Source organism: Xenopus laevis, chromosome 6L (genome assembly GCF_017654675.1).
Source record: "Xenopus laevis strain J_2021 chromosome 6L, Xenopus_laevis_v10.1, whole genome shotgun sequence".
Lineage (NCBI taxonomy): Eukaryota > Metazoa > Chordata > Amphibia > Anura > Pipidae > Xenopus > Xenopus laevis.
Genome location: NC_054381.1, coordinates 95,707,599 through 95,728,619, shown reverse-complemented (window position 1 = coordinate 95,728,619; position 21,021 = coordinate 95,707,599). Strand labels below are relative to the sequence as shown.

Below are 21,021 nucleotides of genomic sequence, written 5' to 3'. Positions count from 1 at the left end.
CTCGTTGTCCAGAATAGGAAGCCCCCCTAAAGCAGCAAATGGCTTAAGACACTAAGTGCCGATGCCACAGGGCCAAGGGGCGACGTTTCCAGACACCTAGAGGTTTCAGATACTAGATCTTTGCCAAAAGGCCGAGAAGAGAAATCACTAATGGCACTACCCTACCTATACATCAGTCATAACTTGGGGCCCCTACACTGTACAAACCACTCACAGTCATATAAATACTGAGGGAGGCCACAAATCACCCTATCTACCCTCAAACATTCGGCTACACAGAAACAGAAAAAATAATTCATGGACCGTCTCCAAAAAACTCCGTCAACAACCTGCCCCTAAAATACATAAGGAAACACATATCAGGGAATTTGCAATATTAAACTGCCCCCATAGTCATAGAGCCAAAATTTATGCCACGTGCTGATGACGCCTCGTATCACATGTGAGTGACGTCGCATCTAGGAACCAGCAAATAGCTTGAACGCCAAGGGTTGCTCCCAAGAAACCTTAGCTCCGCCTTCTTAATCTCTGATCCTCCCCCTATCTACGGGAGCGTCATAGTCTAGCTGCCGTTGCCAGGGAGACGAGTGACACGCACCGAGGAGAGAAAACGGGGATCCCCAGTAGGACTCACTCACATGATCATTACCCCGAGTGTGACGGCGGACATTCGATGTAGAAAAGGGAAAGAGGAGGTGAGTGGGGTTGTGAAAATATTAGCGAGAGCCACTGGGTGTATATACCACCATGATCCGCGAATGTTATATGTGCTAGCACCTGTCTGATGACTGGAATGGCAGCTTCCTAGAAACACGTACATGACACAATAAACCAGATTCAGCTGCATATGCAGGTACACTTAGGTATATCTTGCTGTATGTATGTCTGTATGTATGTCTGTATGTATGTCTGTACGTACTGTATGTCTGTATGTATGTCTGTGCCTCTGATCACCTGTATGTCAGAATGTTTGTATTTGAAATTTAAACGCTTACTCGTGTTTACATGTTTGTGCTTAGGGTGAAGTCTATTTACTGGATTCGGGCTGTACACGTATTTAATAAGACATGCTAATAGTTTAATACAAGTATTTCATGAATAAATAATAATAGTTGTATGGATACACTTGTTAGTTGCCTTTTTTATTGTAGAAATTGTTATACCTATAGGTTCCAAAAATGCTTCTATGTATCTGCTCAGTTTTGTGTATAATTGTTTTGAGTTTTCAAAATGCTACTCTATTATCATATTGTGCGTGACGTTTCTACTGTCCTTCGCTAGTTTCCCTAAATCAAATCTACTAACTGATTCCAGTCGGAAGCATAACTATAGAGGAAGCAGAACTTGTGACTGTTGGAAGGGCCAGAAGGGGGACCTAGCAAGGCCTGACCAATAATTTCTATATATGTAAAGTTTTGGGGGCCCTAACATAATTTTTTGTATAGCAGTCCACGAAAGCACTCACAGCAGCTGCCATAAAGCGTATATCAACAAGTCTTTATTTGTGCATGGTGTATCAACGCGTTTCGGCTCACTTGGAGCCGTCATCCAGGTGAGCCGAAACGCGTTGATACACCATGCACAAATAAAGACTTGTTGATATACGCTTTATGGCGGCTGCTGTGAGTGCTTTCGTGGACTGCTATAATCAATTTTGGTTAGCGCCCGGCAAATTGCTACTAGATTGGCGAGTGCCGATAAATTCTATGTGTGTGTGTATATATATATATATATATATATATATATATATATATATATAATGTCAGTACAGTGAGCGCACTCTTTCTGGATTTAGAATGTAGAGGGTGGTGCGTTGGTCAAAACTTCATAATACATTTCAGTAAATGGACCCGCACTTTTTGGTGAAATAAATCAATGTGCTTTATTCACAAATTCATCTCCAACGTTTCGGTCCTCTCTGGGACCTCAAAGGGAAGGGAAACAATATTTTACAATTATTTATATTGTGTCATACAAAGAGGACTATGGAGATATTGGGCATCCTGGATGACATGGGTAAAACGATGTCTAACATAGCAGTGTCTGAGGTAACCCGAGGAGCAGGTTAAAAAAGACAGATATAACTAGGTGATTCGCAAGAAATTACAAAAACTGTTATTAGTGTATGAACCACTCTTTCCTCCCTCACGGAACTGGGCTATGTTATCGAAGAACCCATAAATCATATCTGCCTCTGTTTTTGGAAAGTCTAAAGCCTCAGGCAGTACAGTGTTTATAAAAGAAGGGTAGAGTCAGGACCACCCAAAATGGGGTATCATGAGTAATCTTTAAAGCAGCTTTACACGCCCCTGCCAAAGATCATTTCATTAGGTATAATCCAGAGGCATTCTTGAACATATGTTTCTGCTGATGAATCTTTACGCTATGTATATGTGCTTATTGCAGGATGTCACCAAAGTCATGTAGATTACACCTTCCATTTATAAAAGCCTTTACTTAAAGGGATATTGTCATGGGAAAACTTGTTTTTTTTTTTAAAAACACATCAGTTAATAATGCTGCTCCAACAGAATTCTGAACTAAAATCCAATTCTCAAAAGAACAAAAAGATTTTTTTATATTCAATTTTGAAATCTGACATGGGGCTAGACATATTGTCAGTGTCCCAGCTGCCCCAGTCATGTGACTTGTGCCTGCACTTTAGGATGGAACTACTTTCTTTTAGGGTAAGGACACACGAGGAGATTCAGGGAGATTTTGTCGCCTGGCTACTAATCGCCTCGTCTTTTGAGCAACTATCTCCCTGAACTGCCACAGCGTTTTTCCCCATAGGCTACAATGAAAAGTTGCCTGCGTTAATGCACACACGGCGATGCGTTTTCAATAGTTGCCCAAAGTTGCCTGGCTAATAACGAGGCGATTATTAGCCAGGCGACAAAATCTCCCTGAAACTCCTTGTGTGTCCTTACCCTTAGGCTGTTATTTCTCCTACTTAATGTAACTGAATCAATCTCAGTGGGACTTGGCTTTTACTATTGAGGGTAAGGCCACACTAAGCGATAGCGCGGCGATTTGACTCGCCGCGACTATTCGCCGCGACTTTTAATCCTCAATCGCTGGCGAAACTTTGGCGCTGGCGTCTATGGGGAATCGCTGCGTAAAAACACACGCGGCGATCTTTTTTCTATTGTCGCTCGAAATCGCCTAGCGAGGCGATTTCGAGCGACAATAGAAAAAAGATCGCCGCGTGTGTTTTTACGCTGGCGATTTTGCGCGATTTCCCATAGACGCCAGCGCCAAAGTTTCGCCAGCGATTGAGGATTAAAAGTCGCGGCGAATAGTCGCGGCGAGTCAAATCGCCGCGCTATCGCTTAGTGTGGCCTTACCCTAAGTGTTGTTTTTAGATCTACCAGGGAGTTAGGGAGCTGCTATCTGGTTACCTTCTCGTTGTTCTTTTGTTTGGCTGCTGGGGGGGGAGGGGGTGATATCACTCCAATTTGCTGTAGAGCAGTAAAGAGTGACTGAAGTTTATCAGAGTACAAGTCACATGACTGGGGGCAGCTGGGAAACTGACAATATGTCTAGCCCCATGTCACATTTCAAAATTGAATATAAAAAAATCTGTTTGCTCTTTTGAAAAATAGATTTCAGTGCAGAATTCTACTGGCATTGCACTTTTAACTGATGTGTTTTGAAAAAAACATGTTTTCCCATGACAGTATCCCTTTAAGGACAAATGAAAGTATCTAAATGTATTCTTATATGTTTCATTTCTAAAGAAATGACCTCCATTCTCCTCCAGGAGCTTATCTTCTGTTGTGCTCATCTGGCCTTCGTCCTTGCTCCATCTGTCCCTTGTGTAATTCTTTCTTTAATCTTGTGTAAAGCGATTAACTCTAGAGTATGGCATTAAACCCACATGGCAGACTCTCACAATTGGATTTACTAGTTCTCATATTAGCCTCATTTTATTATTGCCCATTTTTCTGTGTATTTGGTTCGAAATTACCCTAGCCATGTCACTATGACCTTTTTATTTTAGAAATTTTTTCATGTGACTGCTTCTAATATTACTTGACACTTGCACTGTCTTTTGTTCATAAATAGAGGAATACAAAGAACATTATTTAGTTATAAATGTATTTTATTAGCTGAGGCCTCAGAAGTATGTTTACTGATTACTTACTTAAATACAGGCCTATGATTAAGGGGTGTTACTGAATCACGTTTGGCGTTAGCCACCTGTGTTTTTTAGTGGATCAATAAACAGTGGTTTTTATTTTACTTTATGAGGAAGTGTGACCTACATTTTTTTTATTTTTTGTCTTGGCTAACCACAGCATGAGGAGCTCTGCATAATACAGGCACACTGAATCCTCTGCAGTCTGTCTGAGATACTAAACAAAAGGATTAGGGGTGAGTCTGAATTGCTTGTTAAATTACTTAAATACATGGAAAATGACGTACAGGTCCCCTGTTATCCAGACTGCTTGGTGCCTGGGGGTTTTCCAGATAACGGATCTTTCCATAATATGGATGTTCATACCTTAAGTCTACTAAAAAATTATGTAAACATAAAATAAACCCAATAGACTGGTTTTGCTTCCAATAAGGATTGATTATATCTTCGTTTTGACACAAGTACAAGGTACTGTTTTATTATAACAGAGAAAAAGGAAATCATTTTTAAAAAATTGTATTATAATGATAAAATGGAGTCTATTGGAAATGGCCTTCCCATAATTCGGAGCTTTCTGGATAACGTGTTTCTGGATGACGGATCCCATACCTGTACAGTGAAACTTCAATTTTACATCTCTTGATTTTAAGTTTTCCCTCATTTTACAGCTTATAAAGCATGCCCTGGATCTTACACAATTTTTTTCTGGTTCCCTGAAAAATTTAAATAGTGTTCCTACTGTATATCCTAATGGAACCAATACGAAGAATCATACCTGGAAATCATCTGATTTCTCAGGTGGTTTCATTATAAAACAGTATATTCCATTATAACCCTTATACTTGGAATATACTATAAGATCCTTAAACTCGTAATGAATATGCTGCCTTATATGTTTTCTCCCTGTTGATGCTATATGCATGTAACTGTCATCAACATGCAAGCTGTACTTTTATTAGACTATATCAGTTGTTCTCAAACTGTGGGACTGCCCCCCTAGAAGGCCAATTAGAGTAAAATGTGAAGAGTCTGCCTAATTACTTTCTCAGGTACATGTAAGAGGCCTTTCTGAAAGGTTTATGATGGTGAAATTTCAGGTGAAGATAGTAAAGAATATTCTTGGAACTATGACTTAATAACTGATAGAGTAGTGTTTTCTGTACATTTGTTATCAGCTAAAGGCGACCCAGACCAAATGCAGGACCTAAAAGTTGGGAATTTAACTAAAAAAATAAAACTAGAATATTTCATTTCTAATTTCTGCAAATTAGTTTCAATATAAAAGGAAACTCAAGGTACATCTTGCACAAGAAACATGAACATTTCACGTGAGTTTCTTGTGCATTATACCATATACAGTACATTTTAATTACTGTGGAAAGTAATATCTTTAAACAGACTGTTATGTGGACTATATAATAATACATTGCATAACATTTTGGGCTTTTTGGCCAGTTGTTGGCTGAAGGTTTGCAAACTGTACAGATCCTTTGACTGTGTAAGGAATAAGGTATAATGGCAAAGATAATTACAGATTATATGGGTATCATGTCACCTAGTGGCAGAAGCAGTTATTATCATGTGGTGTAATGTTTTCCAGCCAGTGTAGATGCACTTTACTGAAACACAAGTAGGTCAGAGTCCATATTGCTACTTTGGAGCTGTATTAAATTTTAACCATTTGGTGGCGTTGTATAGGGAGATGGAGAATCATTAGATTTCACATATTACTAAAAACAACAGGGTGTATCCTGTAGTAGCACTAATTTATAGGGTTAACTAACCTGGCATTTAGCACTAAGTATTTGGTGACTCCAAAGATTATGGCTACTGCTCTAATCTCATCATATGGACCAGCTTTTTGCAGTTGACCTATAAGAAGCAGGTGTCACTCACAGCATTCTGTATACTGTACGTTGTGTAAAGTAATCAAGCAATTATTCAATCCCATTCTCAACAATCTCAAACCCTCCATAAATATGGATTGACTATGTTATTTGAACTTTGAACCTTGCTCCTGGATCGCAATGACCTGCACTTTCCTCATGAATACAGTGGTGCTGGCATTTGGCAGGGCTGTATCCATGAGGGCCAGTCTTAGGAAAGCACATAAGTGCCCTTCCTCTCTAACTTATATACTGGTACATTTATCGCATTGTAATCACAGTTGCCTGATGAAGGGTGGGTGAAAACCCCCCCGAAACGTTGATTTTTTGTGGTGAAAAATAAATGGGGAAGCTCCCCACCTGCAACAAAATGGTGTTGTGCTGCTCTCTTCCATTCAACTGTGATTACTATGATTGACGTGTGCCGACCGTCTAGAGAGTCTTGCACCATCCAGCAGGAATTGTCATAGGAAAGGCGAGGGAGGTGCGGAAATTTTCACATTTGGACATTTATTGCATTGACCATATTGTAGTTACTTACCTGAAACCATGGGCCAGTGCTCCTATCAGCAGAAAACTGCACCAGCCCGGGGTTATACCAGTGAGCACCACAGAGCAATCCATTTCAGTCTTCAAATTTCCCGGGGCAAACACATGCGCAGTTGAACGAAATAGCCAACATTTCTAGTTAATGTTCGGCCTTTCGTTCTACTGCACGTGCGCAGCAGCGTGAAAAAGGAGGAAGATGGAAGAAGATCGATCCGTGGTGCTCACTGGTATAACCCTGGGTCGGTGCAGTTTTCTGCTGATAGGAGCACACGCCTGGGGTTTCAGATAAGTAACTACAATCACTTGGGGGTGCCTAACATCCCCAAGTGCTGCAAGTATTTCCTTCTCCTTTAAGGGGGTTGTTCACCTTCCAAACACTTTTTTCAATTCAGTTGTTTTCAGATTGTTCACCATAAACAAAGACTTTTTCAATTACTTTCCATTGTTTATTTTTTACCATTTTTCCAAAATGCAAGTTTAAAGTTCAATGTTCCTGTCTCGTTTCAGTCTGACAGCTCAGTGATCCAGGAGCATTCTGAACTGTTAAACAATTTAATACATTTAGTTGATACATTTCTCAGCAGTATCTGCAATATTAACAACTATTGTATCAATTCTAACAGCTGCCTTTAATGAAAACTCAGGGATTCTGCTCAGCAGGGACAAAGATAACAAATCTATCAACTAAATGTATTGATTTAAAAGAGTTAAAGAGTCGGTGGCCCCCCCTCCCAGAGTTGCTTTAGAAAGTGAAAAATTAAACTTTACACTACAATATTAGAAAAATAGATATAAAAAATAAAAAGTAATTGGAAATAGTCTTTATTTCTAGTGAAATCTGAAACCAAGTGACCTGAAAAAAAGTGTTTGAAGGTGAAATAATGTGCTTCTACTATGGTTAAATGTTACTGTTTGCATATTCAAACTTTCATGTCTTGTGTTTGCACCCCAATGAAAGCAATAGGAAAGGCTGATCTATATAAATAATAATGATTATGGTCGCACTTAATGTAATCTAAAATATAGGCCCATCATAATTCGCAGCTGCACTTGTATGCTCATTATTTGAACACCAAGGACTCTGAGTGGCATATTTACAATCAGATCTTTGCTTTTGTTTTCTAAGTTATAGAAGTCTATTTAAATCTAATTGCTGATTGGTTGCCATGGTCAACATCTCCAGAAATCGCTCCAGATATTTATCTCCAATGTTAGTAAACATGCCCCATAATATGTATTTTCATGTATTATCTTAATATTTAATATTTTTGAGCGTATTTATGTTACTTAATGAACAGCATTTTATTTTTTTGAATATGTAAATGTCATCCTGCATTGTCCAAATGATCGAGGACTTTTACACATGAGCGTTTTGGGCTGCGCTCCCCAGCATTCCATTTTTATCCGTTCAACAGCAGAGAACTGCAGGCCCAGATCTGTATGGTCCTGTCCTCACAATAATGCATGTAAGTGCCAAACATAGGTGGAATGCAGCTCTAAACGCTCATGTGTAGGAGCCCTAATACTTGCCCAAGAGATAGCACCTACAGTATGTGTCTATCTTGTAATTGTCCAAAATTAAGAATGTTGTATTTGCCTATTCCTTATCTGTACACTGAGTTATGTTTTCTTTTATTTGGACAGGTTGGTAGGACAGCCTCATCATTCTTGATTTTTGTATTTCGGTTCATGGAAAGTAGAATACACCAGCTGTTCTAAAACAAGATGCACACCTCTAATGTACTATTTATTTGACCGTAGTTTCTGGGGTAAAAACCAAGGCACATTCTTTAACTGTAATATCCAAAAGACGAAAGAACAATTTAAAAATGAACCGATATACTACCATGAAACAGCTGGGTGATGGCACTTATGGAAGTGTTATTATGGGGAGGAGCAATGAGTCTGGAGAACTGGTAGCTATCAAGAGGTAGGTTGATTTTGCATTTGTTCAAGCTTTAGGGGGAACTATTCCGAAAATGAAAATGTAATATTGACTTCAGCATACTAAAATAAGAGACTTTCTAAATACAATCAATTAAAAATTCTGTACCGTTACTGAAATAATTAAGTTTATCGTTACTATTCCTCTATTAGCATCTGTTTCTTTTCATTCTGTCTTCATGCAGCAGTTAGGTGTCAGATAATGATTGACAGTTAGATCCAATATATCTTATAGGGCTGCTTCTTTTGCTTAGAAGATGTATTAGAGCTCACTACATGTGGAATTTGTTCAAAAGGTAGTTATTTTGTTTGATTTTGTTTGTACTGGAATCAGAGCTTTAATACATCTGCTAGGAAAGGGAGCACCCCCCTATAAAATATATTGGATCATTCATCTGACACCCAACTGCTGCATGAATACAGAATGAAGAGAAACAGATGTTGAGAGAGGAATAGTGAATATAAACTTGATTATTTCAGAAACAATGCAGAATCTTTAATTAGGGATGCACTGAATCCAGGATTCGGTTTGGGATTTGGCCAGGATTCTGCCTTTTTCAGCAGGATTCGGATTCGGCAGAATCCCTTTGCCTGGCCAAACTGAATCCGAATCCTAATTTGCATATGTAAATTAAGGGTGGGCAGGGAAATCACGTGACTTTTCGTCACAATAGAAGATTTTTTTCCCACTTTTTCCTGTCCCTAATTTGCATATGCAAATTCGGTTCGGTATTCAGCATTCGGTATTCGGTTTAGTTCAACCTTTTAACTTTTTTTAACCTGCCTAACTGCTAGTTGATCCATAGGAAGGCAAAAAAAACATCTGAAGCCTCTCCAATTTGACTCAGAGGGGAAAAAATTCCTTCCTGACTCCAAAAAGGCGATCGGACTAGTCCCTGGATCAACTTGTACTATGAGCTATCTTCCATAACCCTGTATTCCCTCAGTTGCTTAAAAGCTATCCAACCCATTCTTAAAGCTATCTAATGGTATCAGCCTGTACAATTGATTCAGGGAGACCATTCCACATCTTCCCAGTTCTCACTGTAAAAAACCCCTTCCAAATATTTAGGCAGAACCTCTTTTCTTCTAATCGGAATTGGTGACCTTGTGTCAGCTGGAAAGACCTAATGGTAAATAAATCATTAGAGAGATTATTATATGATCCCCTTATATATTTATACATAGTTATCATATCACCCCTTAAGCGCCTCTTCTCCAGTGTGAACATCCCCAATTTGGCCAGACTTTCCTCATAGTTTAAGATTTTCCATACCTTTTACCAGCTTAGTTGCCAATCTCTGTACCCTCTCTAATACAATAATGTCCTGTTTGAGTGATGGAGACCAAAACTGTACGGCATATTCTAGATGGGGCCTTGCCAGTGCTCTATAAAGTGGAAGAATAACCCCTTGGTGCCGTGAATCTATGCCTCTTTTCATACAGCTCAGACCTTATTTGCCCTTGATGCTGCTGACTGGCATTGCTTGCTACAGCCAAGTTTATCATCTACAAGGACTTCTTTTCTATAATGGATTTGCCTAGTGTGGTCCCATTAAGTGTATAAGTGGCTTGGATATTTTTACATCCCAGGTGCATGACTTTACATTTATCAACATTGAATCTCATTTGCCACTTAGCTGTTCAGATTGCCAGTTTGTCAAGATTCTGTTGCAAGGATGCCACATCCTGGATGGAATTAATTGGGCTGGATAGTTTTGTGTCATCTGCAAACACTGATACATTACTTAAATACTCTCCCCTAAGTCATTAATGAACAAGTTAAATAAAAGTGGACCCAATACCGAGCCCTGAGGGACCCCAAAAAAAACCTTACTCCAAGCAGAGGATGTACCATTAACAACCACCCTCTGTATCCTATCCTGTAGCCAGTTTCCTATCCATGTGCAAATGACTTCATTAAGCCCAACAGACTTTAGTTTAGAAAACAGTCGTTTGTGGGGCAAGGTATCAAACGCTTTGGCAAAATCCAAATAGTTCACATCTACTGCCCCCCCACTGTCCAGCATATTACTTATCTCATCATAAAAAGCAATATAATTTGTCTGACATGACCTATCCCTCATAAAGCCATGCTAATTGCTGCTCATAATGCCATTCACTAGGACAAAGTTTTGAATGTAATCCCTTAACAAGCCTTCAAATAATTTGCCCACCACAGATGTCAAATTTACTGGCCTATAATTGCCAGGCTGAGAATGTAATCCCTTTTTAAATATTGGAATGCCATCAGCTTTTCTCCAATCCATAGGCACCATACCAGATGAAAGCGAAACTGAGAAAATCAGAAATAGGGTCTGGTCTAAAACTGAACTAAGCTCTCTTAGAACCCGGGGGTGTATGCCATCAGGCCCTGGAGCATTGTTTACATAAATTTTTTATTAAATCTTTATGAATCATATCCTGAGTCAGCCACTGACTAGATTGAGCTGAACCATCAGTGCAGATATGAAGTGAGCCTGGGAACTCAGATTCCTCTTTTGTATACACTGAAGAAAAGAACTGTTTTAGCAGATTTGCCTTTTCTGGTACTATTGGAAAACCTTTATTATATATGAATATAGCAGATGCGCCTACTTAAATTTTCATTATTCTTCCCTATGCTTTTTTTGTCCTGGAATCCAGGGACAGGGAATCATAGTTCTGGAACAGAAAAAAAATCTGAAACACAAAAGGTCATGCATATATGTTTGCAAGCCCTCTCTATGCAAACACAGTACTGCACGTCATCAACAGTGGGCAAATTTGCTATGTGTTACTGCCCAGGGCCAATTTGCTCACTTTTGATAAATGAGCACAAGTTTTTTTCTTTTAGCTACTCATATTACTAAACAATACCCTGCAAGATCCCAAGAAATGCTTCCCATTGATACCATGGGGGCCACTGTCCACATCTGCTATAGGTGATATACACACAGTTGGAGCAAGTCCCATGCCACCCCTTTGATTCCAATGGGTGGTGACCTGTGCTGTTGTAAGAACCAGGGGCTAGAATGGCCCATTAGACACCAGACTGCTCTTAATTCAAAAGTCTGACATTTTGTTTTCTGTCATAGATAAACAGTTTCAATTAATGAAATTATTTTTTAAGGATGAAAAGGAAATTTTATTCCTGGGAAGAATGCATGAATCTTCGAGAAGTAAAGGTAATTTGATTGTATTGATATTTGAGGAGGTACTGGGGTGCTAAGTAGAGTCTACTGTATGTTCTGAGTAATTCCTGTTTTCTCTTGCCCCTTAAATCAGAAGCCTAGTCTTAAAAAAGTAACAGAAATAGCAAGAAGGGCTGTATGGGACATTCTGGAATTAAATAAGGATATAAATCTTTCTCATCAAATAAAATCTGGCTCAAATAGTGAGATTAACTTTTGTATTGAATTAGAAGTCTTCCTCATCTAATTGATTTTGTCGCTTAGGTTGATATTGTGGCAGATATGGGGTCAAGTGATATGTGTGCTGCATAATAGGGGAATTCTTTTTATCACACTTATGACTTTTAATATGTTGCTGTTTCAAAATATTATATTTAATATAAGTATATGTACTTTTTTCTCTTGAATACCTACATATACTAAATATGTTTATTTCCAGTCTCTGAAGAAACTTAATCATGCCAATGTGGTTAAACTTAAAGAAGTTATCAGAGAGAATGACCACCTCTATTTTGTATTTGAGTACATGAAAGAAAATCTTTATCAGCTGATGAAAGATAGGTATGAATTCTTTACTGTATTTTGTATTGTATTGTTCCTTCAGAAATGGTTTTATTACATGTGGTTAGCAATGTAGACGTGCAACTATAAGATATGTATGTTTTTCATACTTGTGGTACATCCCAAAGCACTAAAATAATAGTTTTCCAAGAAAATATCAAAATATTAAATGACATCATAGTTTGTCAAACAAAATTCACCTAAATGGTATCAATTGCTCTTGATATTATTTTTTTAACTCCAAAATGTAAATAGTTATAGATGTGTGTTTTTCATTATATACATATATTGGTATTTCTGCGTAAAATAACAGTGTGTGAAAAACCAGCTAATTAAAACATATTGAGCATACCATTTCCACCAGCCTCCCTAGCTTGATTATCTATATATTGTCCCCTTTTTTTCAGCAACTAAACTGGGAATTGCTGTTACTGCTACGAGTGTGGTTTTTGATGTAAAGTCTTTACCCATCATGAGCCACACTCCTAGCAGTAACAGCAATTCCCAGTCATATGAATTACATTTTGTTATAACCCAGTTGCATGTTTGAACCCTCCAATATCACACTCCCCTTCTTTTCCAATTTCAGCAACCTAATTTTCTTCCATCCCAGATGTCTCCCACTTTCCTAAGTAACATTAATGTTTTAGAACATTTTGTCTCAAAATAGGAGTAATCCTCCTTTCTAGTGTTGACACCTACCCTAAAACCTTAATTTTGTCCCCTTACAGCTACAATAAAATCTCATTTGTCTATCTCATTTTTCTTATATCATTAACCCCTCCAAACTTTTAGAATATGCTATCTGCAACCTTTTCACTTACTTTCTCTTATAATTTTGAGTGTTAAAGAATATTCACAGTAAGAATTATATTGCTTTTAATAGCAATTTAATTTACAAATACATTTAAACCATTGAAATAGTTGATTAAAGTATTGGAAAGTGGCTTAGAAATACATTTTCTTTAAAGGACCCCTTTAAGAATATAGAAAAAATATACCCCTTTGCCATTCAGCAAGCTTCCTCAAATATTAGTCCATTCATGAATGATCTTCTTTGTCCTGCCTGTTCTCTTTTTAATCAATCGTAAATGCCACTGCATTGCTGAACCTCTCTGCAAATCAACTGGCTACCAGCACATTATCATTTCTCATTTAAACCCGTTATACGTACCTACAAAGTTCTTTTTAATAATGACATTCCAAATTGTCCACTTCATTCCTCTAATGATATTAGACTCTACACCTCCCTAGTAACCTCCTCACATGCACTTCTACAGGACATCACTAGAGAAGCACACTACCTGTGGAATTAATTACCAACAAGATACCCTTCCACCAAAATTACACACTAATATCTAGCTGTTCCCTTACACAAGTCATCGATTCGAGCAATAACACATCAGCCTTACTTACAGTCACAAACTTAATATTTCTCAAAGATGAACTTTCTCATACAGTTAAATACTATTATATCATGTGTTTCACATTCTATATAGTGTGGGGACACATTGCACTGTTGCAGTAATGCACATGTCATAAATATGTTGAAAGATACATTTAGGGGCAGATTTATCAAGGGTCAAAGTGAATTCGAGGGAATTTTCGAAGTAAAAAAATTTGAAATTCGAAGTAATTTTTTGGATACTTCAACCATCGAATAGGATACTACAACTTCAAATTTACTTCAACTTCGATTCGAAGTAAAAATCGTTCGAATATTCGACCATTCGATAATCGACGTACTGTCTCTTTAAAAAAACTTCGACTTCAATACTTCGCCAAATTAAACCTACCAAAGTGCTATGTTAGCCTATGGGGACCTTCTAGACCATTTATCTAAGTCTTCACACATCGAAGTAAAATCGTACGCTAAAATCGTTCAAATCGTTAGATTCAAACTATTTAATTGATTTTACTTCGATTGTTCGATGGCCAAATTCGGTGAAAAATACTTCGACTTCGATATTCGAAGTCGAAGTATTTTAATTTGAGGGTCGAATTTCGAAGTATTTATCACTTCGAAATTCGACCCTTGATAAATCTGCCCCTTAATGGCAAATGAATCATTTATATGCAGATACAATTCAGTATACATTTATGAATTTATCTCTTTACAGAAATAAGTTGTTACCTGAGTCAGTCATCAGAAACATAATGTATCAAATTTTACAAGGTCTAGCTTTTATCCATAAGCACGGTAGGTTCCTGGCAGGGAAGCAGCATGCCTTAATCTTCTCTCTGTGGTGATGACTCCAAAAGTTTCTATAGCCAAGCCTTCATTGTTTTGTTCTCTTAAGTCCTTTACTGTCTTCTCCTGTCGAAATTCTGCCTTCATCATATTTTGTGGTTTATACATCTGCCTTTACTGTTTTCTCTTGTTAAAACAATGCCTTAAGTGTCGTTTCTGGGTACAGAATTTTGAATTTATTGTATTGAGAAATTATTTCCACCAGATGATGCATATCTAATTTGTTTGCATTTATACTAGTTTACCTTTAACAGTTTGACATTTACTAACTCAAGTTCAGCAGTACTGAAGTGCAATAGCCAATGGCAATGCAACAACACTGTTTAGTCTAGTGCATAGCTTTCCAGTCCTATTCAGAGGCATCACCAGTAGTGATTAGTGACACAAAAACAAAAACATGGTTCAAACATAATCGTTCTTCTGTGATAGTATCCATAACACTTTTTTTGATTTTGAGGCATGAGATAGCATGATAGCAGTAAATATATTTAATTTTCCTGTAGGGTATCTGTTGCCCAGAAACAGCTGCATTGTACCAATGCCCTAAGCTCTACAGTATGTTCTTAGTACTATACAGTGCCTCTGAAAGTGATATAGTTAAATGGCTGTTAGGAGCTGCCCCTTGTTAGTTGAGAGGTGTAGGATGTAGCCATAGAATACACTGTGCTCCTAGACAAGGAGGAGCCCACAATTGCAGATTTAATGTTGCCAGACTTCTTGCCAGCACATATTGTCAAATGGTCCAGTTATATTTTTTATTAAAATATCCTTATGCTTCAAACATATACAAGAAAATGTTTATTCTGTAATATTCTGTAAGGTATTCTGACATTGCACATTATGATAAAATCAGAGAATTCCTTATTATGAAACATATTACATGGCTAGTTACATTGTTAGGGTTTTCTTGAAAGCAAATCTTGCAAATCTGTATGTCTGCTCAAAACTATTATGATTTTATGTTTTTTAACTCCTGCAGCATTCATTAGTGCTATTGGTACCATTTAGGTTAAACAGCATAGAGCCAGACTAAGGCGTATATTAATCAAAAAGTGAAGTTAGAGATCGCCACAGTCCTCTAGAGTGAAATTCCGCTACTCTCCTTTTATTTTTATAGGATTTTTAAAAGAGTATTTACTGTATCAATGGGTGAAAGTGAAAGTTTTTCCTTTGAAAAATACGCCTTTTTAAAGTCCCATAGAAATGAATGGAAAGTGGCGGAATTTCACTCTAGAGGACTGTGGTGATCTCTAAATTCACTTTTTGATAAATAGGCCCCTAAGGCTCCACTGCATATCTGTTATTGTGAATAAATGTAATAAAAAATAACTACAGTATATGTTGGTAATGCATAGAGTCCAGGATTTAGTTCAATAGGATTTTGATTTGACTGAATCCTGTATACCTGGCTAAACTGAATACAAACCCATGATTTAGAGCAGATTATGATAATTTTTTTTGTTTGAATCCAAAAAGTCAGACAAAACTAGAATCCACGATTGGACCTAATTTATTAATTTAATTGGATCAGGGACAAACCCAAATAAATTGAGCGAAAATCCAAATCGTATGATCCGAATTGAGTTTTTTTCCTGAATTGCTTTATTATGCCGGATTTTGACTTTTTCCATCCTCGAGGTATATTAATTCTATAAAAAAATAATAGGTTTTATTTTCCACTAAAAATTCGGATTTTATATTAAAAACATCTTTTGGAATACGGACTTTAATAAATGACCTCCTAGTATTCGGCCTAACTCATAAATTGGTTTATCTTTAGTAAATAATAATGTGTGAACTCTCTCAATCATTATGATCCACTGTTTGATATTAGTAACATGGATGTGTATCCCCCACGTTAATTTAGTTAAATGGTAACTGGCAGGTTTAAAAACACCTAATCGTGCTAAATTCACTTTTCACACTGTATCCCAGTTAGGGAAATGTTTTGTTAACCTGTAAATGGTATCAATTCCTCTTGACATGAATTTGATTTTCTTTTTTCTTTCTCATTCCATCTACTTTTTCTGCTATTGCTTTCCTTGACTTTCCTGCTTCAAGAGAATATAAGATGTTCACTGAGAATGAAATTAGGAACATTATGTTCCAAGTGCTTTCAGGCTTAGCTTTTGTGCACAAACATGGTAAGCATGTTCATCACCCAACAATCTAGATGTAACATCTCTGCAGTGTTTTCTTCAAAAATGATGTTAGTGGAGAAGGGCCACTCCTCCAATAACTACAGTACATACAGGATTGTGTATTTTTGGCACAAGTTAAATAGTCTATGTTAAAGTTATTTACATTACATTAAAAATGTTTGTAGATTCTTTCTTTCTCTGTAATTTGTACTTAGCATCATCTGCAGAGTCAGAAATAAATCTGGGAACAAATTAGACCTTTTATAGTATTGTTAACTCATGTCCAGTCGGTTTATGTAGTACCCGTTCCACTCAGTACGAACAAATACAATATACAGTATAGCTTTAAACAGCTGAGAGTATAATTGGGATTCTGATTTAAGGATGGGTCCATATAATCATAGTGCTTGGGAAACTGGCCTTCTGTGATTTTTTAAAATAAACACCTTCCTAAATTCACTGTCGTTTGGCTTACCTGTATTAGATTCTGATTTTTTTGTGTGTGGCTATAGACTGCTTTCTCTAAAAAATCTTACTATATAGACATAGTATATTTACTAGTGTCCTGTTATATAGATTATATAACATAGATTTTATAGAACTAATAATATAAATTTCTTCTCACGTTTAATCAGGTTTTTTCCATCGTGATATGAAACCTGAAAACCTTCTTTGTATGGGCCCAGAACTTATAAAAATTGCAGATTTTGGTTTAGTTAGAGAACTAAGATCTCAGCCACCATATACTGATTATGTATCTACCAGATGGTAAGTTACCTAATGTATGATCTTCAAGCAGAATGTTGTTAAACCTCTGTATATTTAAACAGAACATTAAATGGTAATTTATCTTGGCCAACTTGCATCTAGTCTAATATTATCTGACTGCATTATCCTTCAAACTAACAACCTATTTTTATTAATTTGTACAAATGTATTAGCCTTTGAAATAATAATAAGTGGTTGAAGTTTAGGGTGTATTATGGGCATAATGGAACTAGCTGGGGCATGTGTAAATTACCAAGATTTTTCAATTAGAGGCATTGGGATCTGTGCATTCTGCAATTTGCATTTACATCTGAGGCCTTTATTGTTGAAAAATTGTGCATTTAATATACAGCACAACATGACATGTCAACATGTCTACATGACTTATAGGTAACTATTAAGGCACATTTATATTTTAAAAAGTAGTTTTTAGTGCCAGTATCACTTTAAATATAGAGGCAATCAAAACTGTGAAACAAGCCTTAAGGTGGCCATAGACGCAAAGATCCTATCGCACGAACCAAGGATTGGTACGATTTTCGGACCGTGTGCGGAGAGTCCCGCCATTTTTCATCCGGCGGAGATTGGTCGTTTGGTCGATCGGACAGGTTTGATTTTGTCCCAACCAATCCCGCCGGAGCCCATTGCTCTCTCATCGTAATCTGATCGTTCGGCCATAGGGCCGAACGTTCAGATTACCCCGATATAGCCATGCCCGTTCGGCATATCGAGGAAAGATCGGCTCGTTTGGCGATGTCGCCTAACGAGCGGATCTTTTCGTCTATGGCCACCTTTAGAATATGGAATTTCACTTTTAGGGGCTGATTTACTAAAGCTGGAATTATTCTCAGTTTTTTATGAAAACCAAACTCCCTTCACTAATCAAACTCATTTATCAATAATTTTTCTTGGAAAAAATTGGAGCAACAAAACGTCGCAACAAAATGATGCACCAAAAACACAATTTTATCTAATTTTTGCTGCATAAGCTTGACTTTTTCAATTATCGAACAAAACCCCCGACTTTATCTGATTATCCAGCGCAGATCATGATGTCAAGAAACAACTTCAGGGACATCTGCCATTGACTTCTATATGACAGGTTTGAGATGGCATATTTTTAGATTCTGATTTTTAGCAGCTTTGGGATTTGATAAATCTCTAAAAATTCAAGTTTTTATTTTTCTACAAAAAAATAGAATTTTCCCCCTAAAAACCTCGACCAGAAAAAAACGGGGTTTAATAAGTGGGACCATTAATGTATCATATACTCCAATCTGTCATTGCTAGAGATGTGTACAGTTTATTCTGCTCAAAAGCACACTACAAGTAATTTATTTTTCCTCTGCAGGTACAGAGCCCCTGAAGTATTGCTCAGATCCTCTTCATACAGTTCTCCAATAGATTTATGGGCTGTTGGTAGCATTATGGCTGAACTGTATACTCTAAGACCTCTCTTTCCAGGGACAAGTGAGGTTGATCAGATCTTCAAAATCTGCCAAGTTTTAGGAACCCCAAAAAAGGTATGTTTTTTTTCTAATGGAATTAAGTATTTAAAGGAACTCAAATTATTTTTGGTATAATGAATGAAAATGTACATTGTAACTTTAAGAAACTTTACAATATACACTATATTGTCAAAAGTATACAAACACCAGTCCAACTTCTCATTGTGAAACTTATGGTACTAATATGAAGTGAATCCTCACTATGCAGCTATAACAGCCTCTGCTCTTTTGGGACAGCTTTACTTTAGGATTTGTGTTTTATTGAGCCACAAGTGTATTACTGGGGTTGGGCACTCTATTGGGAATAAGACCTGGCTTGCAGTTGGTGTTCCGGTTCATCCACAGGTTGTTTAGTTGGGTGGTAGTAGTGGCTCTGTGCAGGTCAGTCAAGTTCTTCCAGTGCTGCTGAAGCAAACTTATTCTTTACGAACCTTATTTGTGCTTGGGAGAATTATTGTTCTGAAAAGGAAAAATCCTTCACTAAAATATTGGCACAAAGTAGGAAGCACAGTAGCCTTATTCTCTTCCATAGGAAGCAGACACGCTAGCCTAAACCAGCCCCAGACTGTTATCCCTCCTTTACCATTGGTAGTTTTCTCCTGGCATCTGACAAACCCCAGAATTTTCCATTAGACTGCCTGTCTGAAAATTGCTTCAAAGTACAAAGTTGATGTTTACATCACTCCTGTGGACATTTGGCTTTACACATGATTTTTTCTTGCCACCTATGAAAACCCACACTCCATATTGATCGTTCCTGTGCTGACATTGTTTGCAGAGCCTTGTTGGAACTCAGTAGTGAGTATTCCAACTGACAACACGTCATTTAGAGACTATCTGCATACTTTTGGACAAATTGTGTATATTACAGGTATGGAATCTGTTACTCATTATCTCAGAAAGCTCCAAAAATTGGGAATACCATTTTCCATTAATTCCTTTTAAGCAAGCAAGTCATATTTTTTACTCATTTTCTTATTTTTTGTAATATTATAACAGTACATCTTATTTATAGTAACTAAGAAAGCATACATCCCCTTTTCTAAAAAAAACTCTTGGTCACAAGCTTTAGATTCTATACCTGTACTGCCATGTTTGTAGTGAAACCACCAGTATTTTTTTTTTGTCAGAATGACTGGCCTGAAGGGTATCAGCTTGCAGCGTCAATGAATTTCCGCTTCCCTCAGTGTATTCCTATAAATCTGAAGACACTCATACCCAATGCTAGTGAAGATGCTTTAAATCTAATGAGGGACACAATGCAGTGGGACCCAAAAAAGAGACCAACAGCCAGTCAGGTATGTATAATTTGTGTTCAAGATGCTTCATTTAATATTTAAATCAGGAAGTGAAGATTGTAGCTGTTGCTTTGCCATGAAGCAGCAGAGGCTTTGAAACTTATGAGAAATTAATGAGAAATCCTGGACGGTAATATCAGTGCTGTACATCTTTTGCAGGGCCAGAACTAGGGAGGGGTAGGCAGGATAGTCAACTGCTGAGGGCACAGCTGCAGGGGGTGCAAAAAAATGATCTTATGATAAACTGCACCCCTGCCCTGGCTTCTGTTGAAGGAGAATTCATCCTGTGAGGAAAAACCCGTACCCCCCACCCCAGGTAGACCCCCCCCTCCCTCCTCCCCTCCGGCTTACTTCCCCCCAGAGAAATGCCCCATACGCCATACTCCATACTTACCCCTCGCAGCAGATTCTTTCAGCGGAGTTGCACACATCCATCTTCCATGTCCTCTGTAAGCTGACTGGGAGATCAGTATTTCTGCGCATGCGCAGTTGGAGCAGTTTGGTCGTATGCGACAACTGCGCATGCGCGGAATTACATGGAAATCAGTCATCTTACAGAGGAGCCGGAAGATGGATGCGTGCAAATCCGCTGGAAGAATCTGCGGCAAGGGGTAAGTATGGAGTATGGGGCATTTCCCCGGGAGGGGGTGGTTAGTCTGGGGGGAGGAGGGAGGGAGGTATACCTGGGGTGGGGGGGTATGGGTTTTTTCCCCCACAGGTTGAATTCTCCTTTAATTTCCGGAAAGGGCTAGGGGTGGTGGTCTGCAACGGTGAGCAGGAGGGGAAATGGGTGGTGTGTGG

At 37.8% G+C, this 21,021-nt stretch overlaps 1 protein-coding gene across 6 annotated transcripts in view; it reads left to right on the top strand.

Annotated features, from left to right (window-relative positions):
- The first annotated feature begins 569 nt into the window (after positions 1 to 569).
- The window catches only part of mak.L (male germ cell associated kinase L homeolog), a 45,059-nt gene continuing 24,607 nt past the window's right edge, over positions 570 to 21,021 (top strand). For 2 of the 6 annotated variants that reach the window (XM_041565498.1, XM_041565499.1), the window contains exons 1-9: positions 570 to 695; positions 4,302 to 4,377; positions 8,221 to 8,506; positions 11,633 to 11,687; positions 12,133 to 12,254; positions 16,567 to 16,649; positions 17,282 to 17,414; positions 18,766 to 18,937; positions 20,053 to 20,220. In XM_041565498.1, the coding sequence (XP_041421432.1) occupies positions 8,406 to 8,506; positions 11,633 to 11,687; positions 12,133 to 12,254; positions 16,567 to 16,649; positions 17,282 to 17,414; positions 18,766 to 18,937; positions 20,053 to 20,220 (834 nt within the window). In that variant the 5' untranslated portion in view covers positions 570 to 695; positions 4,302 to 4,377; positions 8,221 to 8,405. 6 annotated transcript variants of the gene reach the window in all.